The sequence below is a fragment of the Sardina pilchardus genome, chromosome 21 (genome assembly GCF_963854185.1).
Source record: "Sardina pilchardus chromosome 21, fSarPil1.1, whole genome shotgun sequence".
NCBI lineage: Eukaryota > Metazoa > Chordata > Actinopteri > Clupeiformes > Clupeidae > Sardina > Sardina pilchardus.
The window spans coordinates 17,761,652-17,779,723 of record NC_085014.1 but is presented as its reverse complement, the minus strand read 5'-3'; the positions used below and the strand labels follow the sequence as shown (position 1 = coordinate 17,779,723).

Here is an 18,072-nt window from a genome sequence, read left to right as displayed (position 1 = left end):
AGTAATCAATTACTATTTTTTACAATTTTAATAAAAAAGTGGGTGAAAAGGAGTGTTTTATTTTCGGTCACAATTGTGACCGCTAGGCAACTACAGAGTCAGATTTTGGGGATTTTCTCTTTTTTTGACACATTTCTTTGTCCAATCATCTCATTTCCAATAAATTCCAAACAGAGATGATATGGGGACATTGTCCCAGGTCTGTTATTTACATTTAAATGTGTATCACAATACAATACTCAACATTGCCTCTGCAATTCTCTGCTATATTCTAAGTGTGCCGATTTTTACATAGAGAAGCCATTATATCACACTATTATACATAGCTATTGTAATAGCTGATTTTCTATGCTGTTCTTGATCTTAATTTTACTTTCAGTCATTACCTGCACATATCAGATCTAACTGACTGTCCAGATTTCATAATCATACCTCAAAAACAGTAAATCATTGTCCTCATTGACTACTATTTTACATATGTCACATATACAAACTAGGTGGTGGGGGGTATAATCAACTCGCCAGTCAGCCTGTTAGAGGCATAATGCCTAAATGTATGCTGAGACCTGCAATAGACATGAACAACCTTACCATGTTTACATAGAAAAGCCATTATATCATCTATATCAACTATATACCACCATGCAACAACCACCACATGTTGCAAAAAGAGATGTCGTTTGTCTGTTTATTATTGTAAATCAAGTTTTTAAGCCAAGTATACTTGCGTACACAAGAAATTTGGTTTCTGCATTTATCCCATCCGTGAATTAGTGAACACACATGAAGTGACATCCTAAGTTACCTGGTCCCTTTGCTCCAAAGGCCTCATATTCATAAGGCTCTATGTCCCCAGTGTCCTATATCCTGGGACCTATGCTCATTCGGGTATCTACTATGTGCTTTATAATGCTGGAGGACCCTGGAAACATACAATGCTTGACCTGGAGAACACAGGACCCCTGTCCCTGATCCCAAATAACCCTGAGGAGCATAGGAGCCTGCTCTGACCTCAGTTATTGGCCTAATCTAGTGTCAGAACGGTGTGATATCCATTATTTTGCTCAATTTAATTCATTTTACTACTGGATTAAGTAAGGTTCTAAATACATAATAGGACACAGTCTGTAACGTGGACATACAATAGTGTCAGGACAGATTGATGAGACAATTATTTTTGATCACATGAAGCTGTGCTTCTGGTTTGTCTGCCTGGCCCCTGTGACATAGGCCCTTTACTGTGCATAAGTGTGTGTGTTGGGGGGTGGGTTGGGGGGCTGTTGGGAAAGGGGTGGGGAATATATTTTCTGGTAAGGTTGTTCATGTCTATTGCAAGTCTTTGCATACATTCAGCCAATTTGCCTTCAACAGGCTGACTGGCGAGTTGATTACAACCCCCACCACCTGTGACATATGCAATATAGGAATAGGAATATAGTCAATGGGGACAATGATTTACTGTTTTTGAGGTATGATTGTAAAATCTGGACAGTCAGTTAGATCTTATATGTGTAGGACATTACTGAAAGTAAAATTAAGAAAAAGAACAACATAGAAAATTAGCTATTACAATAGCTATGTATAATAGTGTGATACAATGGTTTCTCTATGTAAAAATCGGCACACTTAGAATATAGCAGAGAATTGCAGAGGCAATGTTGAGTATTGTATTGTGATACACATTCAAATGTAAATAACAGACCTGGGACAATGTCCCCATATCATCTCTGTTTGGAATTTATTGGAAATTAGATGATTGGACAAAGAAATGTGTCAAAAAAAGAGAAAATCCCCAAAATCTGACTCTGTAGTTGCCTAGCGGTCACAATTGTGACCGTCTTCATGTTCACTCATGCTATAAGAACGCTGAACAAAGTTCACATATTTCATTTGCATCCCTCCATACTAGACACCTTAAAGATTATGTGTACCCAAACTCTTTGCCCTATTTTTACATAAACATACTTTTCTAAGCTTTAGTTTGGGAGCTTTTGGGTGGAAATTTTCTGTTCAGGGTGCAACCAAAACATAAGCAGCTCTGACCATGTGACAAATTACACTACACATTTGGCACTTCACATATTTAACTGAGGCCCTTTCAGGTTTCCATTTTTGGGGAAAATGTATTGATACTTCATACAATGACATCTGTAAAGGCACAGAAGCAAAAAAAAAAAATCGGTCACAATTGTGACCGTTGGGATTAAATGGCACCTGTTTACAGTGTCCCATGGTTACCTTTTGATATCTCTCCTTTTGTTTTATTTCATTTTATTTTTTTAACTAAATGTGTGTCTCTTTTTACTTACTCTCTGCATTTTTGCGCTTTACTGTGAAGCACTTTGGTGCGGCTCAGCCGTCTGTAAATCGTGCTATACAAATAAACTTGACATTGACATTGACACACACACACACAAAGACACACACACACTCATACACAGTAGACAAGCAGGCATAAGCACGCACGCGTGCGCGCACACACACACACACACACACACACACACACACAAAAACACACACACACACACACACACATAAAAATGAACATGCAAGCATGTACAAACACACACACACACACACACACATATATATAAAACAAACACACAAATGCAGGCAAGCAGACACACACACACAGACTCTATCTCTCTCTCTCTCTCTCTCTCTCTCTCTCTCTCTCTCTATCTCTCACACACACAGTACTCCGCCCTGGTTATCTCTTGATAGTCTGGTAATTGCTGGCTCTTCTCCTCCTGGCCACTCAGTACTTTTCCCTCTTGCCCCGCCCCCTTCTCCTGCTGAACCCACCCCCGCTACCAACACACAGTGCAAAGTGGAGAGGAGATTTATTTTGCGGCTGATATGTGCTGCTGACATGACCGGAGACTGTCACTTGCGCACCGAGAGTTTGGCCTCCTGTCCTCGTTATAGCCTCCTCTCGTCCATGACCTTCGACCTCGTTGGACCCCTTCCAACCCGCTGCACTGCTATCGTGCCGGCATGGACTATGACGAAGTCACCTCCTTCCTTGGAGAATGGGGGCCATTCCAGAAAGCCATGTTCCTGCTGCTCAGCCTCAGCACGGTGCCCAACGGCTATGCCGGCATGGCGATGGTCTTCCTGGCGGACACACCAGAGCACCGCTGCCAGTTGCCATACCTCAACGCCAGCTGGCAACAGCACAGTCTGACTTTGAATCAGTCACTGCCCCTGGAGGAGCGGGGGGCAGGGGGGCAATGGGCTCTCAGCAGGTGCCAGCGCTACAGGCGGGCAAACGGCACGGGGACAGGGTTCAGCAATAGCACGGAGGGCTGTCTGGACGGCTGGGACTTTGACAGAGAGCAGTATGAGTCCACCATCGCCACTGAGGTGAGGGGGGGGGGGGTCTGTTTGTTTTGAAATGTACTCTCCCTGTCCTGGGATCACATCATCTGGTTTATTGGCAAATGAACTTAGTGCTAAGATTGATTGTAAACTTGCACTTTGCAACAACTTTGCTTAATTCCTCATAGACTGCCAGGAGTATTGTCAGATGATTTGTTAAAGCTATAGGCAACAATTAGTTGATTTAACTGCAAAGTGCTGTGTGTGATATATAGTGTAGCCACTAGTTCACACATCACACATAGCTTAGAGCTTTTCCACTTTTTCTAAGGTTTTTCATATTTAAATGTTTTAACAGAAATATGCAAATTTTCACAAAATATCTCTGGTTCGGCATGGCACATGGAAACCCGGTTGAACATGACTATCACAATCATGTCATGTGTTCTCCCTGTGAGGAGTGGAGCTTTAACACTTGTGTTTTGATGTGTCATGTTAGTTCATGTTTGGTCACAAACAGTAGTCTTCAGTCATAGCTGAAAGGGCTAGTCTTCTTCAGTGCGTCTAAGTTTTTAATTTGATGATCGTTCAGACTCAAATTTGTATATGCTTCTGTCCATGACACTGAGAGAGAGAGAGAGAGAGAGAGAGAGAGAGAGATGTCTATGTTTGCTATGATGCTTTGTGGGCGTGTGGTGTTTTTGTCAAATGCCAAACATGAGGTTACTTTACAGCCTCTGTTCCTGGTTTACAGTGGAGCCTTGTGTGTGGGGATTCCTGGAAGGTTCCATTCAGCCTGTCTGTGTTTTTCATGGGTGTTCTGAGCGGCTCCTTTGTGTCTGGTCAGATCTCCGACAGGTACTGGAACTTACTGAGGCAGCGGTTTTCTCTCAAATGTTTTTTTTTTTTTTTTTTTTCAAATCTGGTTAAATTTAGGAATCAACAACAGACTCTTTGTTGCCAGGTCACAGATAACGGGCTATTCCAACATGTAGTTATTTTTAGTCCATGTTATTCTGGTAATTTGTAGCCTTCTAAGCCGGGGTAATAGTCTTAGTGTATAAGCCTGATAAAGGGCCAAAGGTGGTAGTAAACATAGAGAAGGAATATTTGGTATCACTGGAACCGCAATTTTAATGTTGATTAAGAATTTCATCAGCCCGTGGAACACCCAGACCTTCACCATTATATATTAATGATATTCTTAGTCCACATAAAAGGATAATTCCAATGACGCTATAAATGCATTTCCAGCCCTAATTCGTACTGACTTAGCTATACAGAAGCTGGGATGCTGCTCACTTTTGAATTGTTCATGAACTGAGGTAAAAGATTATAGTTCTTCTTTACACTCGAAAAGCTTATTTTTCCCAATCTGTTCACCCCACATGAGCAAAGTAAAGCCTGATTATTGCATACAGTAGATGTCTCTTGGACTGGTTTACTTCGACTCCTGAAAAATAGGGGTGAAAATGAACACGTTGCATGTATATTTTTGTCCAGGACAGAAATAAAAGCAACATGCTTTCCTAGTTATCAACACTGACAAGAGGTGAGATGATATACCACTAGGTACATCATGAAGTCAACTATAAGTTTTGATCAATATGCATCATTGTAACATTTGGAAAAACTACAAATTCTTGCCATGGTGTGAATTCTTCTTCCCGTGTCTGCAGATTTGGACGAAAGGTGACCCTGTTCGTTACCATGGCGGTGCAGACAGTCTTCAGTCTCGTGCAGGTGTTCTCTGTCAGCTGGGTGATGTTCTGCTTCTTCTTCTACCTCGTTGGCCTGGGCCAGATCTCCAACTACGTCGCTGCCTTCGTCTTAGGTGCAGATTCAAAACATATCACTTTTCTGTTTCGTTTTTTTTTTTACAGTATATTTTTTGGCCATGACAGTGATAGTAGGGAGTGACAGGAAATGAGTGCAGGGGTGAAATCCAGAAAGGACCACAGGGCAGGAATCGAACCCGGGTCACCAGCGTACGGTGCAGGTGCCCCAGCCAGTTGTGCCACAGCTGGGGCCAACACTTTTCTGTTTCTGTTGTGCCTGTACGGCTCTCGGTTATGTCTGGAGAGACAATGTGAATGACAAAAGCAAATGTTGTGGCATGCAGGCATGCCAAGCATGGGCATTCGGTTCCTTAATATTGACTGTTCCCTGTATTTGACCTAGGGTTAGGTTGTGAGTGAAAATAGCACACAGGCAAAAATGCCATGCCAGTGGACAGTTAGGTTTCAAACAAAGACCGGTTTTTGGTTCACTACAACAGACATGTGTGACTTTTACTTTTAACCCTCATATGCCAAAAAGAACCTTTTGTGTGTTGCAATTCACATTTCCACATTATCCTCAATGGTGGTTTTCAGTAGAAGTATCATAATAACACATGATTTCAACCAAGAGGGATGTGATTTAGAGACTACTAGGTACTAGACTACTACCGTAATTTCCCGACTATTAGCCACGGCTTATACTTGTATACATTGATTTTGCAAAATTTCTTCAGATATGAGGTTAATGCGGGGGGCAGTAAATATGGTGTTAATATGGTTTTGTGTCCTTTAACTTGCATAAAACACTGTCTTGCGGCTTATACACAATGCGGCTTAAATGCGGGAAATTGCTGTGTAGACTGTTGTTTGCTTTGGTCAATGCTACCCCATACATCTCTGCTACTCTAATATACCCGTAGGCTCAGAGTTGCTGGGGAAGTCATCACGGGTGACCTTCTCTACTCTGGGGGTGTGTGTGTTTTATGCACTGGGGTACGCTGTGCTCCCTCTCTGTGCATACTTCATCAGAAGCTGGAGGGTGCTGCTGGCTGTTCTCTCATTACCTGGGCTCCTGTACATCCCCCTCTGGTGGTAAGACAGTGTCATTGCAAGCATGGACATGAATATGAATTGAGTCAATGGCTGGATTGAGAAGAGAGCAAGGTTAAAGGGGGAAACTCAAATGTTTGTTACTGCAAAACCTGTACTAAAACCTGGGTGTAGAAATACATATCACATATTTTATTCTATTCACGTGTTATTCTATATTATAATCTGCAAGACAGAGGGTATTATTGATTATTGATTCAAATGATTCACACATTGATACACAAAAAAGTGTAGTCTCAGAGAATAGTAGTATAGTCTCAAACAGAGAATTCGGGTGGCATGATAGACTATAACTCAAACACACACACACACTCTTCCCATGCCTTGCTTTGTGATAGGCTGATTCCTGAATCCCCGCGTTGGTTGCTGGCTCAAGGCCGCGTTGAAGAGGCAGAGGCCATTGTCCGAGCTGCAGCTAGGAAGAATGGAGTGACTGCACCAGCAGTCATATTCAAACAATATGAGCAGCAAGGGGTGAGAAATCTCTGTTCCCTTTGCATCACATCTACAGGCGTTCATTTAGTATACTGTATGCTGTTATCCAAAACGTGCAGTACACATAAGGCACACATTTTATCAGTGGTTACACTGTCAGACATTTACGTACTTATTTCTTTGTCAGAGTCAAAAAAAATCAAATAAAAAGTAGCTGCCCTCCCAAAAATGGACAGAAAAGGTTCTAGGTAATTGCGTGTCACGTGTATTTTGTGCATTATACTGTATGTACCTATGGGAAAATAATTTGTAAATGCTTAATCCCCACAGATTAATGACCATTCGGTTGATGCAAGATACACATACATGGACCTTGTCAGAACCTCCAAGATGAGGAATATAACGTTCCTGCATGCTGCTGTTTGGTAATATGCCTGAGGAAAAATAGCTAAAATGTTGCATAGTTGAATGACCTTGTACTATACCTAAAATAAAAATGGCTGAAATATCATGTAATGTTCATTATGTAAAATGGCCAAAATGTTTCAATGCTCAGTTGAAAGAAAGTTTGTTTGTTGTTGGTCAAATATGCCAGATTTAGGCTCACCAAAAATGCAAGGGGGGGGGGGGGGGTTTCGATACCACCATTATTACATTTTCCATTTTGTTATTTGTAAATAGGGAAGTGTTCTTTTCTTCTATTCATTAATCAATTATTTAATTAAATTTAGACTGTCATCATCATCATCATCATCATCTTCAATTTAACTTTTTTCACCTTTCTAATTACATTCAGGTTCATCATCACCATCAGCTACTTTGGCCTGTCCTTAAGTACCCCGAACATGAATGGAGACCCCTACCTTAACTGCTTCCTCTCTGCGCTGGTGGAGATTGTAGCCTACGTCGCAGCGTGGCTCCTGCTTAAGGTGGTACCCCGAAGAGTCGTCATCACGGTCCCAATGCTCTCGGGAGGGCTGGTGCTGTGTCTTATCCACTTTGTACCTCAGGGTAAGTCGGTGGTTCACAGTGAGTTACAGTGGAAGAGTTACGGACAGTTTGCTGCCAGCTTTCGTTCTGAGCAAAAACTTTGTTTTTCTGTTCTTTCAGTGTTCCAAGACCACTCCTCTAAATGGTAACTGGTTAGAATGTCATAGAAGAATAGTTAATAACATTCCTTTAAGATGGACATTGCCTTTTCAAATTAATTTATCGCCGGTGGCGCAATACTATAAGCAATTGGCCTATATAATATTAGATCTTCAAAAATGTCTGATAGCCTAACTTCAGGCACAGAAAATGTCCTCGCTTTTAGCCCTGTAATAGCCTAATAGTACTACCAACTGTATGACACTAGGCCTAGATATGGTCTTAGAGTCTCTGGTAGCCTATGTTATTTCACACAATGTTTCGGTAATTTAGGCTACATACTTGGAAATGCAGTTATAGTGTTGGATATGAAAATCCTTTTTATCAACTCATAGGAGGCCTATTATATAGGGGAGACACTGATTCATAAAATCTGACAAAATTAATCCTATAAGGTAGCCTAGAAATCTAGACCCCCCTAGCAGCAGCAAATGTAATTTGGGTGGTGGGGTGTCTGGCTGGTCAGGCTACCTACAGTATAAGGGGTCAGGGGAACAATGCGTGGGCAGGTGACTTTCCAAGCCCATGGACTTTTGAATTATATTAAAAGAAAGGTTAATCGGAACGATACATACCGTTACGAACTGGCTACCTAACAAGTGAAATTGTTTGTGTTGCTGTTTTCAGTTAGGCTACCGTAAATTCATCCGAAAATCTTGTTTGTTTCCGAACAATCTACTCCATGGTGTAAGTTTTATCGCTGGGGCACCTAGTCAAAAAAGTTAAGGCTCTCCCAGGAGATTATGTCCACAGACTAGGAGCCAGTATTTGCAAGTAGCTCATTGTTGCCCTCCCACAGATTGCACAATGTTTATCAGAGGGACTCTCTGTTTTAGCTTGTATTACTTAATCAGCCATTTACAAATCTGCTTCAAAAATTCTGCAGACTTTCCTACTGCATAATAATAGTTGCGCATCAGTCTAATGCATGACACCTTCCCTGATCCTCTGACATGGCTAGAGAAAACCACAGAGAGACCAATTACCAATCTGTACCACATAATTTACAGTCAAATGTGTCCATTAATTGCAATCGATAAACATTCACTTTGGTGTTTTTGCTTATGATATTCATTTGTCCTGTCACCTCTCCTCTCCGTAGACTACAGTGTGTTAAGCGTGGTTCTGGCCATGGCTGCTAAGTTCGGCATCACAGCTTCCTTGTCAGTGCTGTACATTGCGGCTGCGGAGACGTTCCCCACCGTGGTGCGAGGAATGGGCATAGGCATCTGCTCCATGGCCTCCAAGACTGGGAGCACCATTGCTCCCTTCTTCCCTTTCTTGGGTGAGTAGTTCAGGTCATCTCATCTCATCTCATCTCATCTCATCAAATCTCAGTCATGGCACAAGCTCTGGGCGGGGTTTCCCAGATTCGTTAAGAAGCTCTTAAGTGCTAAAAACTTCTTAGGAGCACTCTAAGAACTTAAAGCACTTAAGAGCTTCTTAATGAATGTTGGGTAAATTGGGCCAACCACAGCTAATTCCAGTTAGACTCAGTGACAGGGGTTAGTGTTTGATATTACATTGACATTTATACAGTAAAAGGAGGACTTTGAGGAGTGATGGTTTTAGAAACAGAAAAAGACAGACAATGGTAGCCTATAACATCTCTCTGCTATCCTCGATGCTTGATCCTCAAGGGGCGTTCCCATTGATCTATAACAAACACTGGGTAAACTATCCCATTGTTGCTGCCCCATCATTCTTTATCTCTAGATCTGTGAGGACGAGGATCAAGGAAGGAAGGGAGGGTGTATAAAAGACCAAATGAGAGGCACCCAGAGTCATGTCTGGACGAGGAAGAGTAAAATCAAGGGGCCCAGAGAGAAGAGCAGGCCCAGTGAGAGATGCAGTGAGAGGTGCAGGAGCAGTGAGAGGAGCAGGTGCAGTGATTGTACATTTTGTACTAGTCCCCCTTCCCCTTTTTTATCTGGGCTTTTTGCTATTGTTTTTGTTCAGAATGCTCTTGTGTTTCATGGATATTTTGTCCACTGTAAGCAATACAGCAAAACTTTTTCTATTCTGTCAACAGTTGTTTACATTTCTATGTAAATCCAGTAGCAATTGTGTTTTGTAGGTGTGAGTCTGTGTTAAGAGTTTAGAAAAAGTATTTGAAGTATGGGTAAGCGCTGAAAAAAAACTGTAAAGTCCTTATCAGCAAGTCCCCCCCACACGGCAGTCAGCTTGGTATCCCTTTGGGCAGTTATCTGCCAGCTATTTTTAGAATGGGGAGACGTACAGGAAGGAGCAGGATATGAGTAGACAACAGTCGTCACTGTTATGAACTACGCAACGCATGCATTTCTATGGAAGATTCTTTGAGTGTTGTGTCTCCTCATTATGAAGTCTCTGATCTCTATTCTCTCAGTGTGTGGTCAGTGTGGTCTGTTTCTTTAGGATTCATGGGTGCATTAGGGGAATTTATTACTGTAAGGTAACACTGGGTACTGGGTACTCATTTTCAACATACTGGGTGTATCCAATTTGTCTAAATCTGACCAGAAGGGGTCATGGACCTACCCATGACAACAACGTTACATAGTGCAATACCAGATTTCCTTCTTCCTATTGTCGTCTCCCAAAGGTCAGTGTGGCATCAAAATGAGTGTTTAGCCGTAATTGTGTTTTTACATTGTGTTTCTACATTGTGTTTCTTCAGGTGTTATTCAGCTTGTAAGAGACTAGTGACAAAATACCATGGAATGTTAATATAATTAAAAATTCTAATTAGATTATTATTATATTATTATATATTTTTTTTTTTTTTTTTTTTTTTTTTTAAGTAAAAACATGACAAAGTTAAATGATTGTAACTTTTGAGGTGAGAAACGTTGAACAACAAGTGAATTGCCAGCAAATCTAACATTTAAAGGCGCTGGTCTTACTGTGTGTTCACACCGCCGGCGACTTGAGCTTCCAAAATCGCTCAGGACGCCCTGTAAAGGACGCTGTGGGAAGCTGGGATCAGCTTGGATTCTTTGGCCGCTCTGACGTAGTAGCATTCTATGTTCGTTGCTGGTCGTTTGGTCGCTGAACCGCGTCATAGCTCATTACCATAAAGTTAAACCATTTTCAACTTTCTCTAGTCGCTCAAGACGCCCAAAACGCGACGCCGACGGATTGGTCGCTGCTGGCAGCTGAGAGAAGCCGGCTTCCATTGAAAATGAATGACTTCCGGAATCTTTGGAAGCTCAAGTCGCCGGCGGTGTGAACGCACAGTTACAGGTCACCCCTCGGGGCTCAGGGCACAGATACTGTAGCTGAGCTAACTACAGGGTCAAAAGAGATGGACACGAACACCTCCTACTGGCAGAATGCCTACATGAGGTGTGAGAAGGAAGATTTTAAAACACACAGCACATAGTTGCTGGTGAAGATGGTGTGTGTGTGTGTGTGTAATGGAAAAATTGTCCTTGAGGAAAAAACAGCCTTGATAGCATTTTAGAGCAAAAGGTCTGCTCTGTTTCCATCTTTGAGTCTCTCATGCTGAGTCAGAATCACGCTAATCTGGGTTTGCACAAACCCATGTGTTAAATCTGTTCTCTCGGTCCAGGGTGAAATGCAATATTTCCGTCTAAGGGGTCTGTCACAGTTCCCTCTCAGGGATACAACCCAAGACAAACTCAGACGGTAACCTTACCTGTGAAAAAGACATAAACCAGGTGCATATATTTAACCTGTAGCCAGAAGCACTGAATTGGCCCCATGCCTAGTGCCTGGGAGGTTTTTTACGGGTTTTTTTTTTTTCGTTTTTACGGCCTGTTTCAAACAGCTCACGCTCGTATTTCAGTTTTACAGACGAAATATACATCTGACAGACTTACTAGATATTGTGTCAAAATCAGGAGGTACTGAGTTAAGTTTAATCTCTGTCTACATCACAGCGTACCATCTGTCTAAATGAGACTTATCTGAATGCACCTCTAGCATTTTAACCCAACATTGTTACCTAAAGTGACACAAGAGATGAAAAGTGAGCCTTGTGTTGGTTCCCACATCAAATTATTGCCCCTGGCTAGTGTCCAAAGTTGAGGCACGCGATGAACGCTACCCTCTCGAGTTACCGTCTGACCTCTCGACTTGCACACATCAGAGAGTGCTGTGGTGGTGACTGAGGACACCTGAGACACCTCTGAAGTGGGTGAAGGAGTTCCTCTGTGTGTGTGTGTTTGTGTGTGTGTGGGTGGGTTAAAGAGTTCCTCTGTGTGTGTGTGTGTGTGTGTGTGTGTGTGTGTGTGTGTGTGTGTGTGTGTGTGTGTGTGTGTGTGTGTGTGTGTGTGTGGTGTGTGTGTGTGTGTGTGTGTGTGTGTGTGTGTGTGTGGGTTAAGGAGTTCCTCTGTGTTCCCATGCTTAAGGCTGCAGATTTGAGCCCATTGCAAGATTGTGGCCCAGAAAGGTCCTAAAGGCGATCATGTTAACTCATTAATGTTATTAGAACAGCTTTACAGTTGTGGCCAAATCTGTTGGTGCCCCTATAGCTCATTGAAAAAAATGCCTCATTTCTTCTTCAGAAGTGATGAAGTTAAATGCAATTGTATCATTGCATGTGTACATGTGTAAAGTAAAGCAGACGTTTGGGGAAAAAGTTTGAACAATTGTTTATTTAACAAATATACTCGGGAAATATGAAAAAAAAAACAGTTTAAGTCAAAAATATAAGTATCCTGAAGTGGTCTTGTATGAGCACTGATTTGAAAAGCTGAAACATCCTTCAAACCACAGACAGCTGGAGCAGTTTGGTCAGGAAAGCTGCCAAATTGGCAGATGTGTTTCTAATAGCTGTTTTGTGTTTCTAAAAGCTGCACAAAATGCTTGTTTGCAGTGATGATGGCCTAAAAGGCCTGGTATAGTCCTGCGTCTGTGTGTCCTATGCATGTGGTGCATTCTTGTTCACCTTCCAACAATTGTGACCTTGCTTCAATAATACAAAAGTGTAGAAGCGGGTGCGCTCATCTGAATATTAATTATTAATTAAAAGTAGGTGCTGGACTCAAAAAGCAACAGTAAAAAGGACAAAGAAGTCCGCGCACTAAAGCTCCAATATTTTTTCTTTTTATTCACCACATGAGGTATATGTTGGAGCTTTAGTGTGCTGACTTTTTTGTCCTTTTTACCCTTGCGTCAATGATACACATCTTCGACATGCACTAATGTGCACGGAGGAGCATACCACTTCCGTGCAACTCGTGGGTAAAGAATTTCCATTTGTTCCAAATACATCAAATAATTTGTTATGAAGAGTCAAAAGCAAAGTTTTGTCACTTATGTTCATTTCAAAATATTTCAGACAGAAAATCTAGGCTTTCCCTTTTTTCATGGAAGGGCACCAACACATTTGGCTACATGCATAATAAGAAGAAATAATACGCAAAGCTGTTATTTGTGTATTATTATATAGTTATGAGTGTTGGAAGACTAGGAATTGAATGGCTGTCTTGTCCCCCAAAATATATGCAGGTCAGGTAGGTTACAGTTACACAACACAGGACTCTGATGGTAATTGCAGTATAAGCTTTGGGTTAGCAGCAGATCCAACCTCGAACATTAAATGGTGACATGAATATCTTGCCTTGTGATATTTAAAGTGAGAGCTGTGGCAGTGATGTGCAATGATAGAAGGGACTACTGGCTACTGTTGTTCTGCCTTGTAATGTATAAATCATAGCCTTTCTCAATGGCCTTCTCTCAGGTGTCTATGACAAAACGCTTCCGTACATTGTGATGGGGCTGATGACACTGGTGGCCGGTCTGCTGAGCATCCTCTTACCTGAGACACGAGGAATGCCCCTCCCACAGCAAGTATCAGAAGTGCAGACTTTAAACTGGTGAGTGTGATACTCTCTCTCTCTCCCTCTCTCTCTCTCTCTCTCTCTCTCTCTCTCTCTCTCACACACACACACACACACACACACACACACACACACACACACTCAAACACACACACACACACACACACACACACACACACACACACACACACACACACACACACACGTGCCTATTCAATTTTATAAATCAAAACCCTTTTTTCAAACTCTTATTTTCTGTTTTCTTATTTTCTAGGTTTTGTACAAAATGTAAACCTGCCGAAGAAAAGAAGTTCCCTGAAGAAGATGGACGTCTTTGATGGGGGCACACTCTGTATCTATAAATATTATGACTGTAACAATACACCAAACTCACCATTTAGTTTGTATGACGATTTTTGGTTCGATAAAGCTTACCTCGGGGGGCACTCTGTATCTATAATGTGACTGTTAAAATATGGAGCCTATCCAGGAAGATCAGATCATCGAACTGTCAAACTCCAGAGAAATTCAAAATGAACTGAAAATAGTAGTGGCAGCAGTGCTAGTTTAATATCTTATGGGAGAACATTGCATGTTGTTAACTATTCTCTTGCCTATACTGTTTACAACAAGAAGGCCACCAGACTCCTCAAAAGCTGTAGGCTATTTCTTAGTCTTCAGGTGAGCTTTAGATTTGTATGGTACGTGATGAACAGACATGTTATCCATGTTTACAATTATTTTATTTTTTTTCAATGTGTGCTGTTTATGTCCAAGTAATTCTCTTTCAGCATTTTTATGGAATCTAAATGCACTTGCCAGGCCTCCTGTGAATTGCTTAAAACATTCATGCTGGTATTGACAGCTCTCACAGATTGATAGCCTTCTTCAGACACACTGAAATGCCATTAATTAACAACAATAAACAAAACAACAACGTGTCATTACTAAACAACAATATTGTAGCCTATTGTGTTCAACTGAACCTGTTGCTGAGCCGAGCCTGCCGCTGTAGCCGTAGTGAATGCTACCTACCTGTAGGTGGTGTTATGATAAACACGGAGGCGGGCTTTGTGGAAACATGTAAACCACACACTAGCACTCGATAGCGAGGAGGGGCGACCTGGAGGGGACAGTTACGAGGCCATTGCAGCAGCAGCGTAGGGAGCGGAGACGGGGAAACGAAGCAGCGATGCTTTGCCTCGCTCAGGTAGGCTAACCTTCGAGCGACACATTTTAAAAGCAAGGTCGCCGAATTCTTTGTCTTTGTGCTGACATTCGAGGGGCGTTTATTCAACAAGACTGAAGACCACCGAGGATCCGATCATTTGAAGACATTGGCTGTTTTGCCTCGGTGGACACCCAGGGTCTGTCGAGGATGCCATTGTCAATGCGCGGAGATGGTGTGCCCAAAAGGTGAATAACGCGGGGGAGTTTTACCTTAGAAAGGTGACTTTTCGATTTAATGCAGTTGTTTACTTCTGTCAAGAAACACATTTTCCACAACATTGGTCATTGAGGGCTTAATCGAAAGATGTTCGTGTCAAATGTATTGAATAGCACTGTTGAGCCACTGGTCAAGTCAAATGATTAGCTTAGTTTCCGACGCTAATCCTCACCGATACCATGTCTTCATTACGGAACAAAGGATTGTGATCAAGAACACGACGGTGCTGTCTTTTTCCGATTTTTTCCCTACCAACAAAACACGAGAATGGAGCCGTTTTTACAGATCGCGCCCCATTCTCTTGCCATTGTGCTCGCGCGGACAGGAGGAGATGACTCGCCAGGTGTTACCGAGAGCGACGCCCCACCGCATCATCACACAGGTTACGAGATATTCGCGGATTTCAAATCAGAGAACATGCAACATTTTTGGAATAAAATGGTATCAGATGCCATAGCTGAGACGTTTTTCCTTGGCTGGATTGACGAACACGTGCTGTTGATCCAAGGCAAAGAGGATCACCTGGAGGTTCTACGAGAGGGCTGGATGAGGCGAACTCTGAAACCGCCGCAGGGCTTCGATATAAAGTACTTGGGTAAGCCTTATAACAAGACTATTGTTGTGACAGCTATGCAAAGTCGGTGGCAGTAGCCTGCTGTACAGTGTCCACGTAGCTTACATTTTTTTTCTACTTTACATATTCTCCTCTCATTTTAGCTTTTGCAGTAACATACCGCCACGTATTTCATATGCAAATGGGCCTATTGCATTTGGCCCTCACAAAAAAAATGCTTTATTGTTTTTTGGTGCTTTATGGTTGTATTGCGAATTACCCCACTATTTGTTCTTCATGAGACCCCTGTGCCTATAGATTTTGTAGGCTACTGCACAGTAGTTAATGATTATGATGATTACTGTAAAACTAGATCTAAGTTGTTAATATGAATTTATTTTAATTCTTAAAGATTAATTGGCAAAATATTTTTTTCACAAGAACTTTCTGTGAAGTGGCCTAGCTTGGATCTGTACAGCAATTCATCCTCACGTTTGGTGACCTATCTTTAAGATGGTCCATAGATGGTCAGCTAAGAGATGAGATGTAACAGAAAGGAAAACATTGTGTGCATGATATGTCACTGAAGTTTTTTTTACATTTTTTGTTTTTAATCAACTTCAACTTCACCTCATCAGAGCAAAGCACAACACTCATTGACACATCGGTATCTCTCCTCACCACCATCTGCTTGTGAGCAGCCAATAGACTTGGCCATTCACAGCTTCTAGGCGCTTCTAGGCACTGCTAGGCTTACATCACAAACCTCCATCTCAGTGGTTCTCAACCTTTTTTCAGTCTCGATCCACACAATGATCAGGTTGGTGTTTGGGAGCAACAATGCTGTCTTTCTATATGTGTGTTTGTAATACTAATGGAATACTAAACAGGTGTAAAGTGATATATATATATATATATATATATATATAATCTTTATTTATTTATTCATTTATTTATTTTTCACACAATCTGCCGGCGGCGACCCCAGAAATTATCTTGCGACCCTCAAGTTGAGACTCTTAAGTGATGCAAGACGGATGTGGCCCGAGTCACCTGCTCTGTGGGATGATAGCGCCGTTCTTTATCTGCACCAAGCAGAGCAGAAGAGGCCATGACTCATACACTTTCTCTCCCACTGTACACAGCTTCGTGGCCTGGTCCCTACAGACATGTCCCTTAAAATAGCGGTATTGTCTGTTTGTATGAGGCCGGTATTTATTTTGTTCATTTGAGATCAGTCAGCCGGTGCCTGCTGCGCCTCTTTGTAAGCTGTGGGGAAGAGGTGAAGGAGTGAAAGAGAGAGGACGGAGCAAAAGGATATGAAGACGTGAGTGAAAGAGAGAGAGGGGGGAATGAGATGCTCTCTTCTCTTGAGTTATGTTGTGTGTGTGTGTGTGTGTGTGTGTGTGTCTTGTGTGCTGTATTTTGCCTGTGGGAACTGCCTTCCGTTGCAGCAGGGTCTGGGATTCAGCGGCGACCATGGGCAGAGAGGTGGAATTGCCTGTGTCTTCCACCATTGTGTTTGCCTCATCTTGTGGAACGGAACTGACCTCAATATAAGGGTGTGTGTGTGTGTGTGTGTCTGACTGAGTGTGTTCGTGTGTGTGTGTGTGTGTGTGTGTGTGTGTGTGTGTTCGTGTGTGTGTGTTCGTGTGTGTGTGTTTGTGTGTGTGTGTGTGTGTGTGTTTGAGGGGGTCGAGGTGCTGGGGGCCTTGCCCCTGCTGTTGAGGCCTGACATTCTCAGCGTGTTTGCTTTGAAGGCCACACAATCCTCCCTTTCTTCATTTAATTACCAGCCGGAGAGTGTTTCGGTGAGAGCCCCCCCTGTAATGAGTTTATGACGATCTTTTAATCTGTATTCGAATCTAGTCAGGAGCAAGTAATCTGCCCTGCGGAGCACTGGGGAACTTTGCCCTCCCTTTGTAAACTCATTCAATTACTTACTTCAGTTTTTGTAGTTGTGGCTCTGTCCCTGACCCATTGACAGTGTTATGACTTGGGATATGATGTTGGGCTCATCTGTTTTTTGTTCCTGGGTTTGGGAGTGTAGAACACTAGTGCCTCTGTGTCGCTGTCATATTTGTCATTAGGGCCGTTTTCAGTGCGCTCAAACTGGCCATGGGTTACATCACAATGACATCATCCATGTCATACTACTTCAGTCTTAGGGTTTGTCACCAACATTGATTTAATCGAACTGTAGTGTGTTTGACCCCATGTTTCGGTCTGTTTACGATGGTCAGAAGAATGCAACAGTCACACGCAGGTGCGCACCAAAGGAATCGGTCTGATACCATCAGAAAGAGGCGTAGCAAACAGTGGTGCGATCCCACTGGTGAGAAAGCAACCTGAAACAAACACGTCCAACAATAGGCGTATTCGGGAGGAACGGCAGCGGACTGTGGCTGACTTCATAAGACAACATGAATTGCCAGTGTTGGTCGGGAGGAGCTAGAAAAGATGGCAGCCAGCCTTGAACACACCAGC

At 42.4% G+C, this 18,072-nt stretch overlaps 2 protein-coding genes across 3 annotated transcripts in view; both read left to right on the top strand.

Moving 5' to 3' along the window:
- The first annotated feature begins 2,854 nt into the window (after nt 1-2,854).
- On the top strand, nt 2,855-14,534 carry LOC134068711 (solute carrier family 22 member 4-like). Its single transcript, XM_062524439.1, has 10 exons — nt 2,855-3,366; nt 4,076-4,179; nt 5,001-5,155; nt 6,023-6,194; nt 6,551-6,686; nt 6,978-7,072; nt 7,444-7,658; nt 8,899-9,081; nt 13,486-13,621; nt 13,860-14,534. Exons 1-10 carry the CDS (start codon nt 2,998-3,000, stop codon nt 13,921-13,923), a joined length of 1,629 nt encoding a protein of 542 aa, XP_062380423.1. The 5' UTR covers nt 2,855-2,997; the 3' UTR covers nt 13,924-14,534.
- A 182-nt stretch (nt 14,535-14,716) lies between these two features.
- LOC134068710 (storkhead-box protein 2-like) overlaps nt 14,717-18,072 on the top strand; it is a 53,965-nt gene continuing 50,609 nt past the window's right edge. For both annotated transcript variants that reach the window (XM_062524434.1, XM_062524436.1), the window contains exon 1: nt 14,717-15,627. In XM_062524434.1, coding sequence (XP_062380418.1) covers nt 15,300-15,627 — 328 coding nt within the window. In that variant the 5' untranslated portion in view covers nt 14,717-15,299. The remainder of the gene's footprint in view (nt 15,628-18,072) is intronic.

Coding starts and splice junctions, on each gene's coding strand:
- LOC134068711 (XM_062524439.1), top strand. CDS start 2,998: ATGGACTATGACGAAGTCACCTCCTTCCTTGGAGAATGGGGGCCATTC. Junction 6,687..6,977: donor AACAATATGAGCAGCAAGGG/GTGAGAAATCTC, acceptor TAATCCCCACAG/ATTAATGACCATTCGGTTGA. Junction 9,082..13,485: donor TCCCTTCTTCCCTTTCTTGG/GTGAGTAGTTCA, acceptor GCCTTCTCTCAG/GTGTCTATGACAAAACGCTT.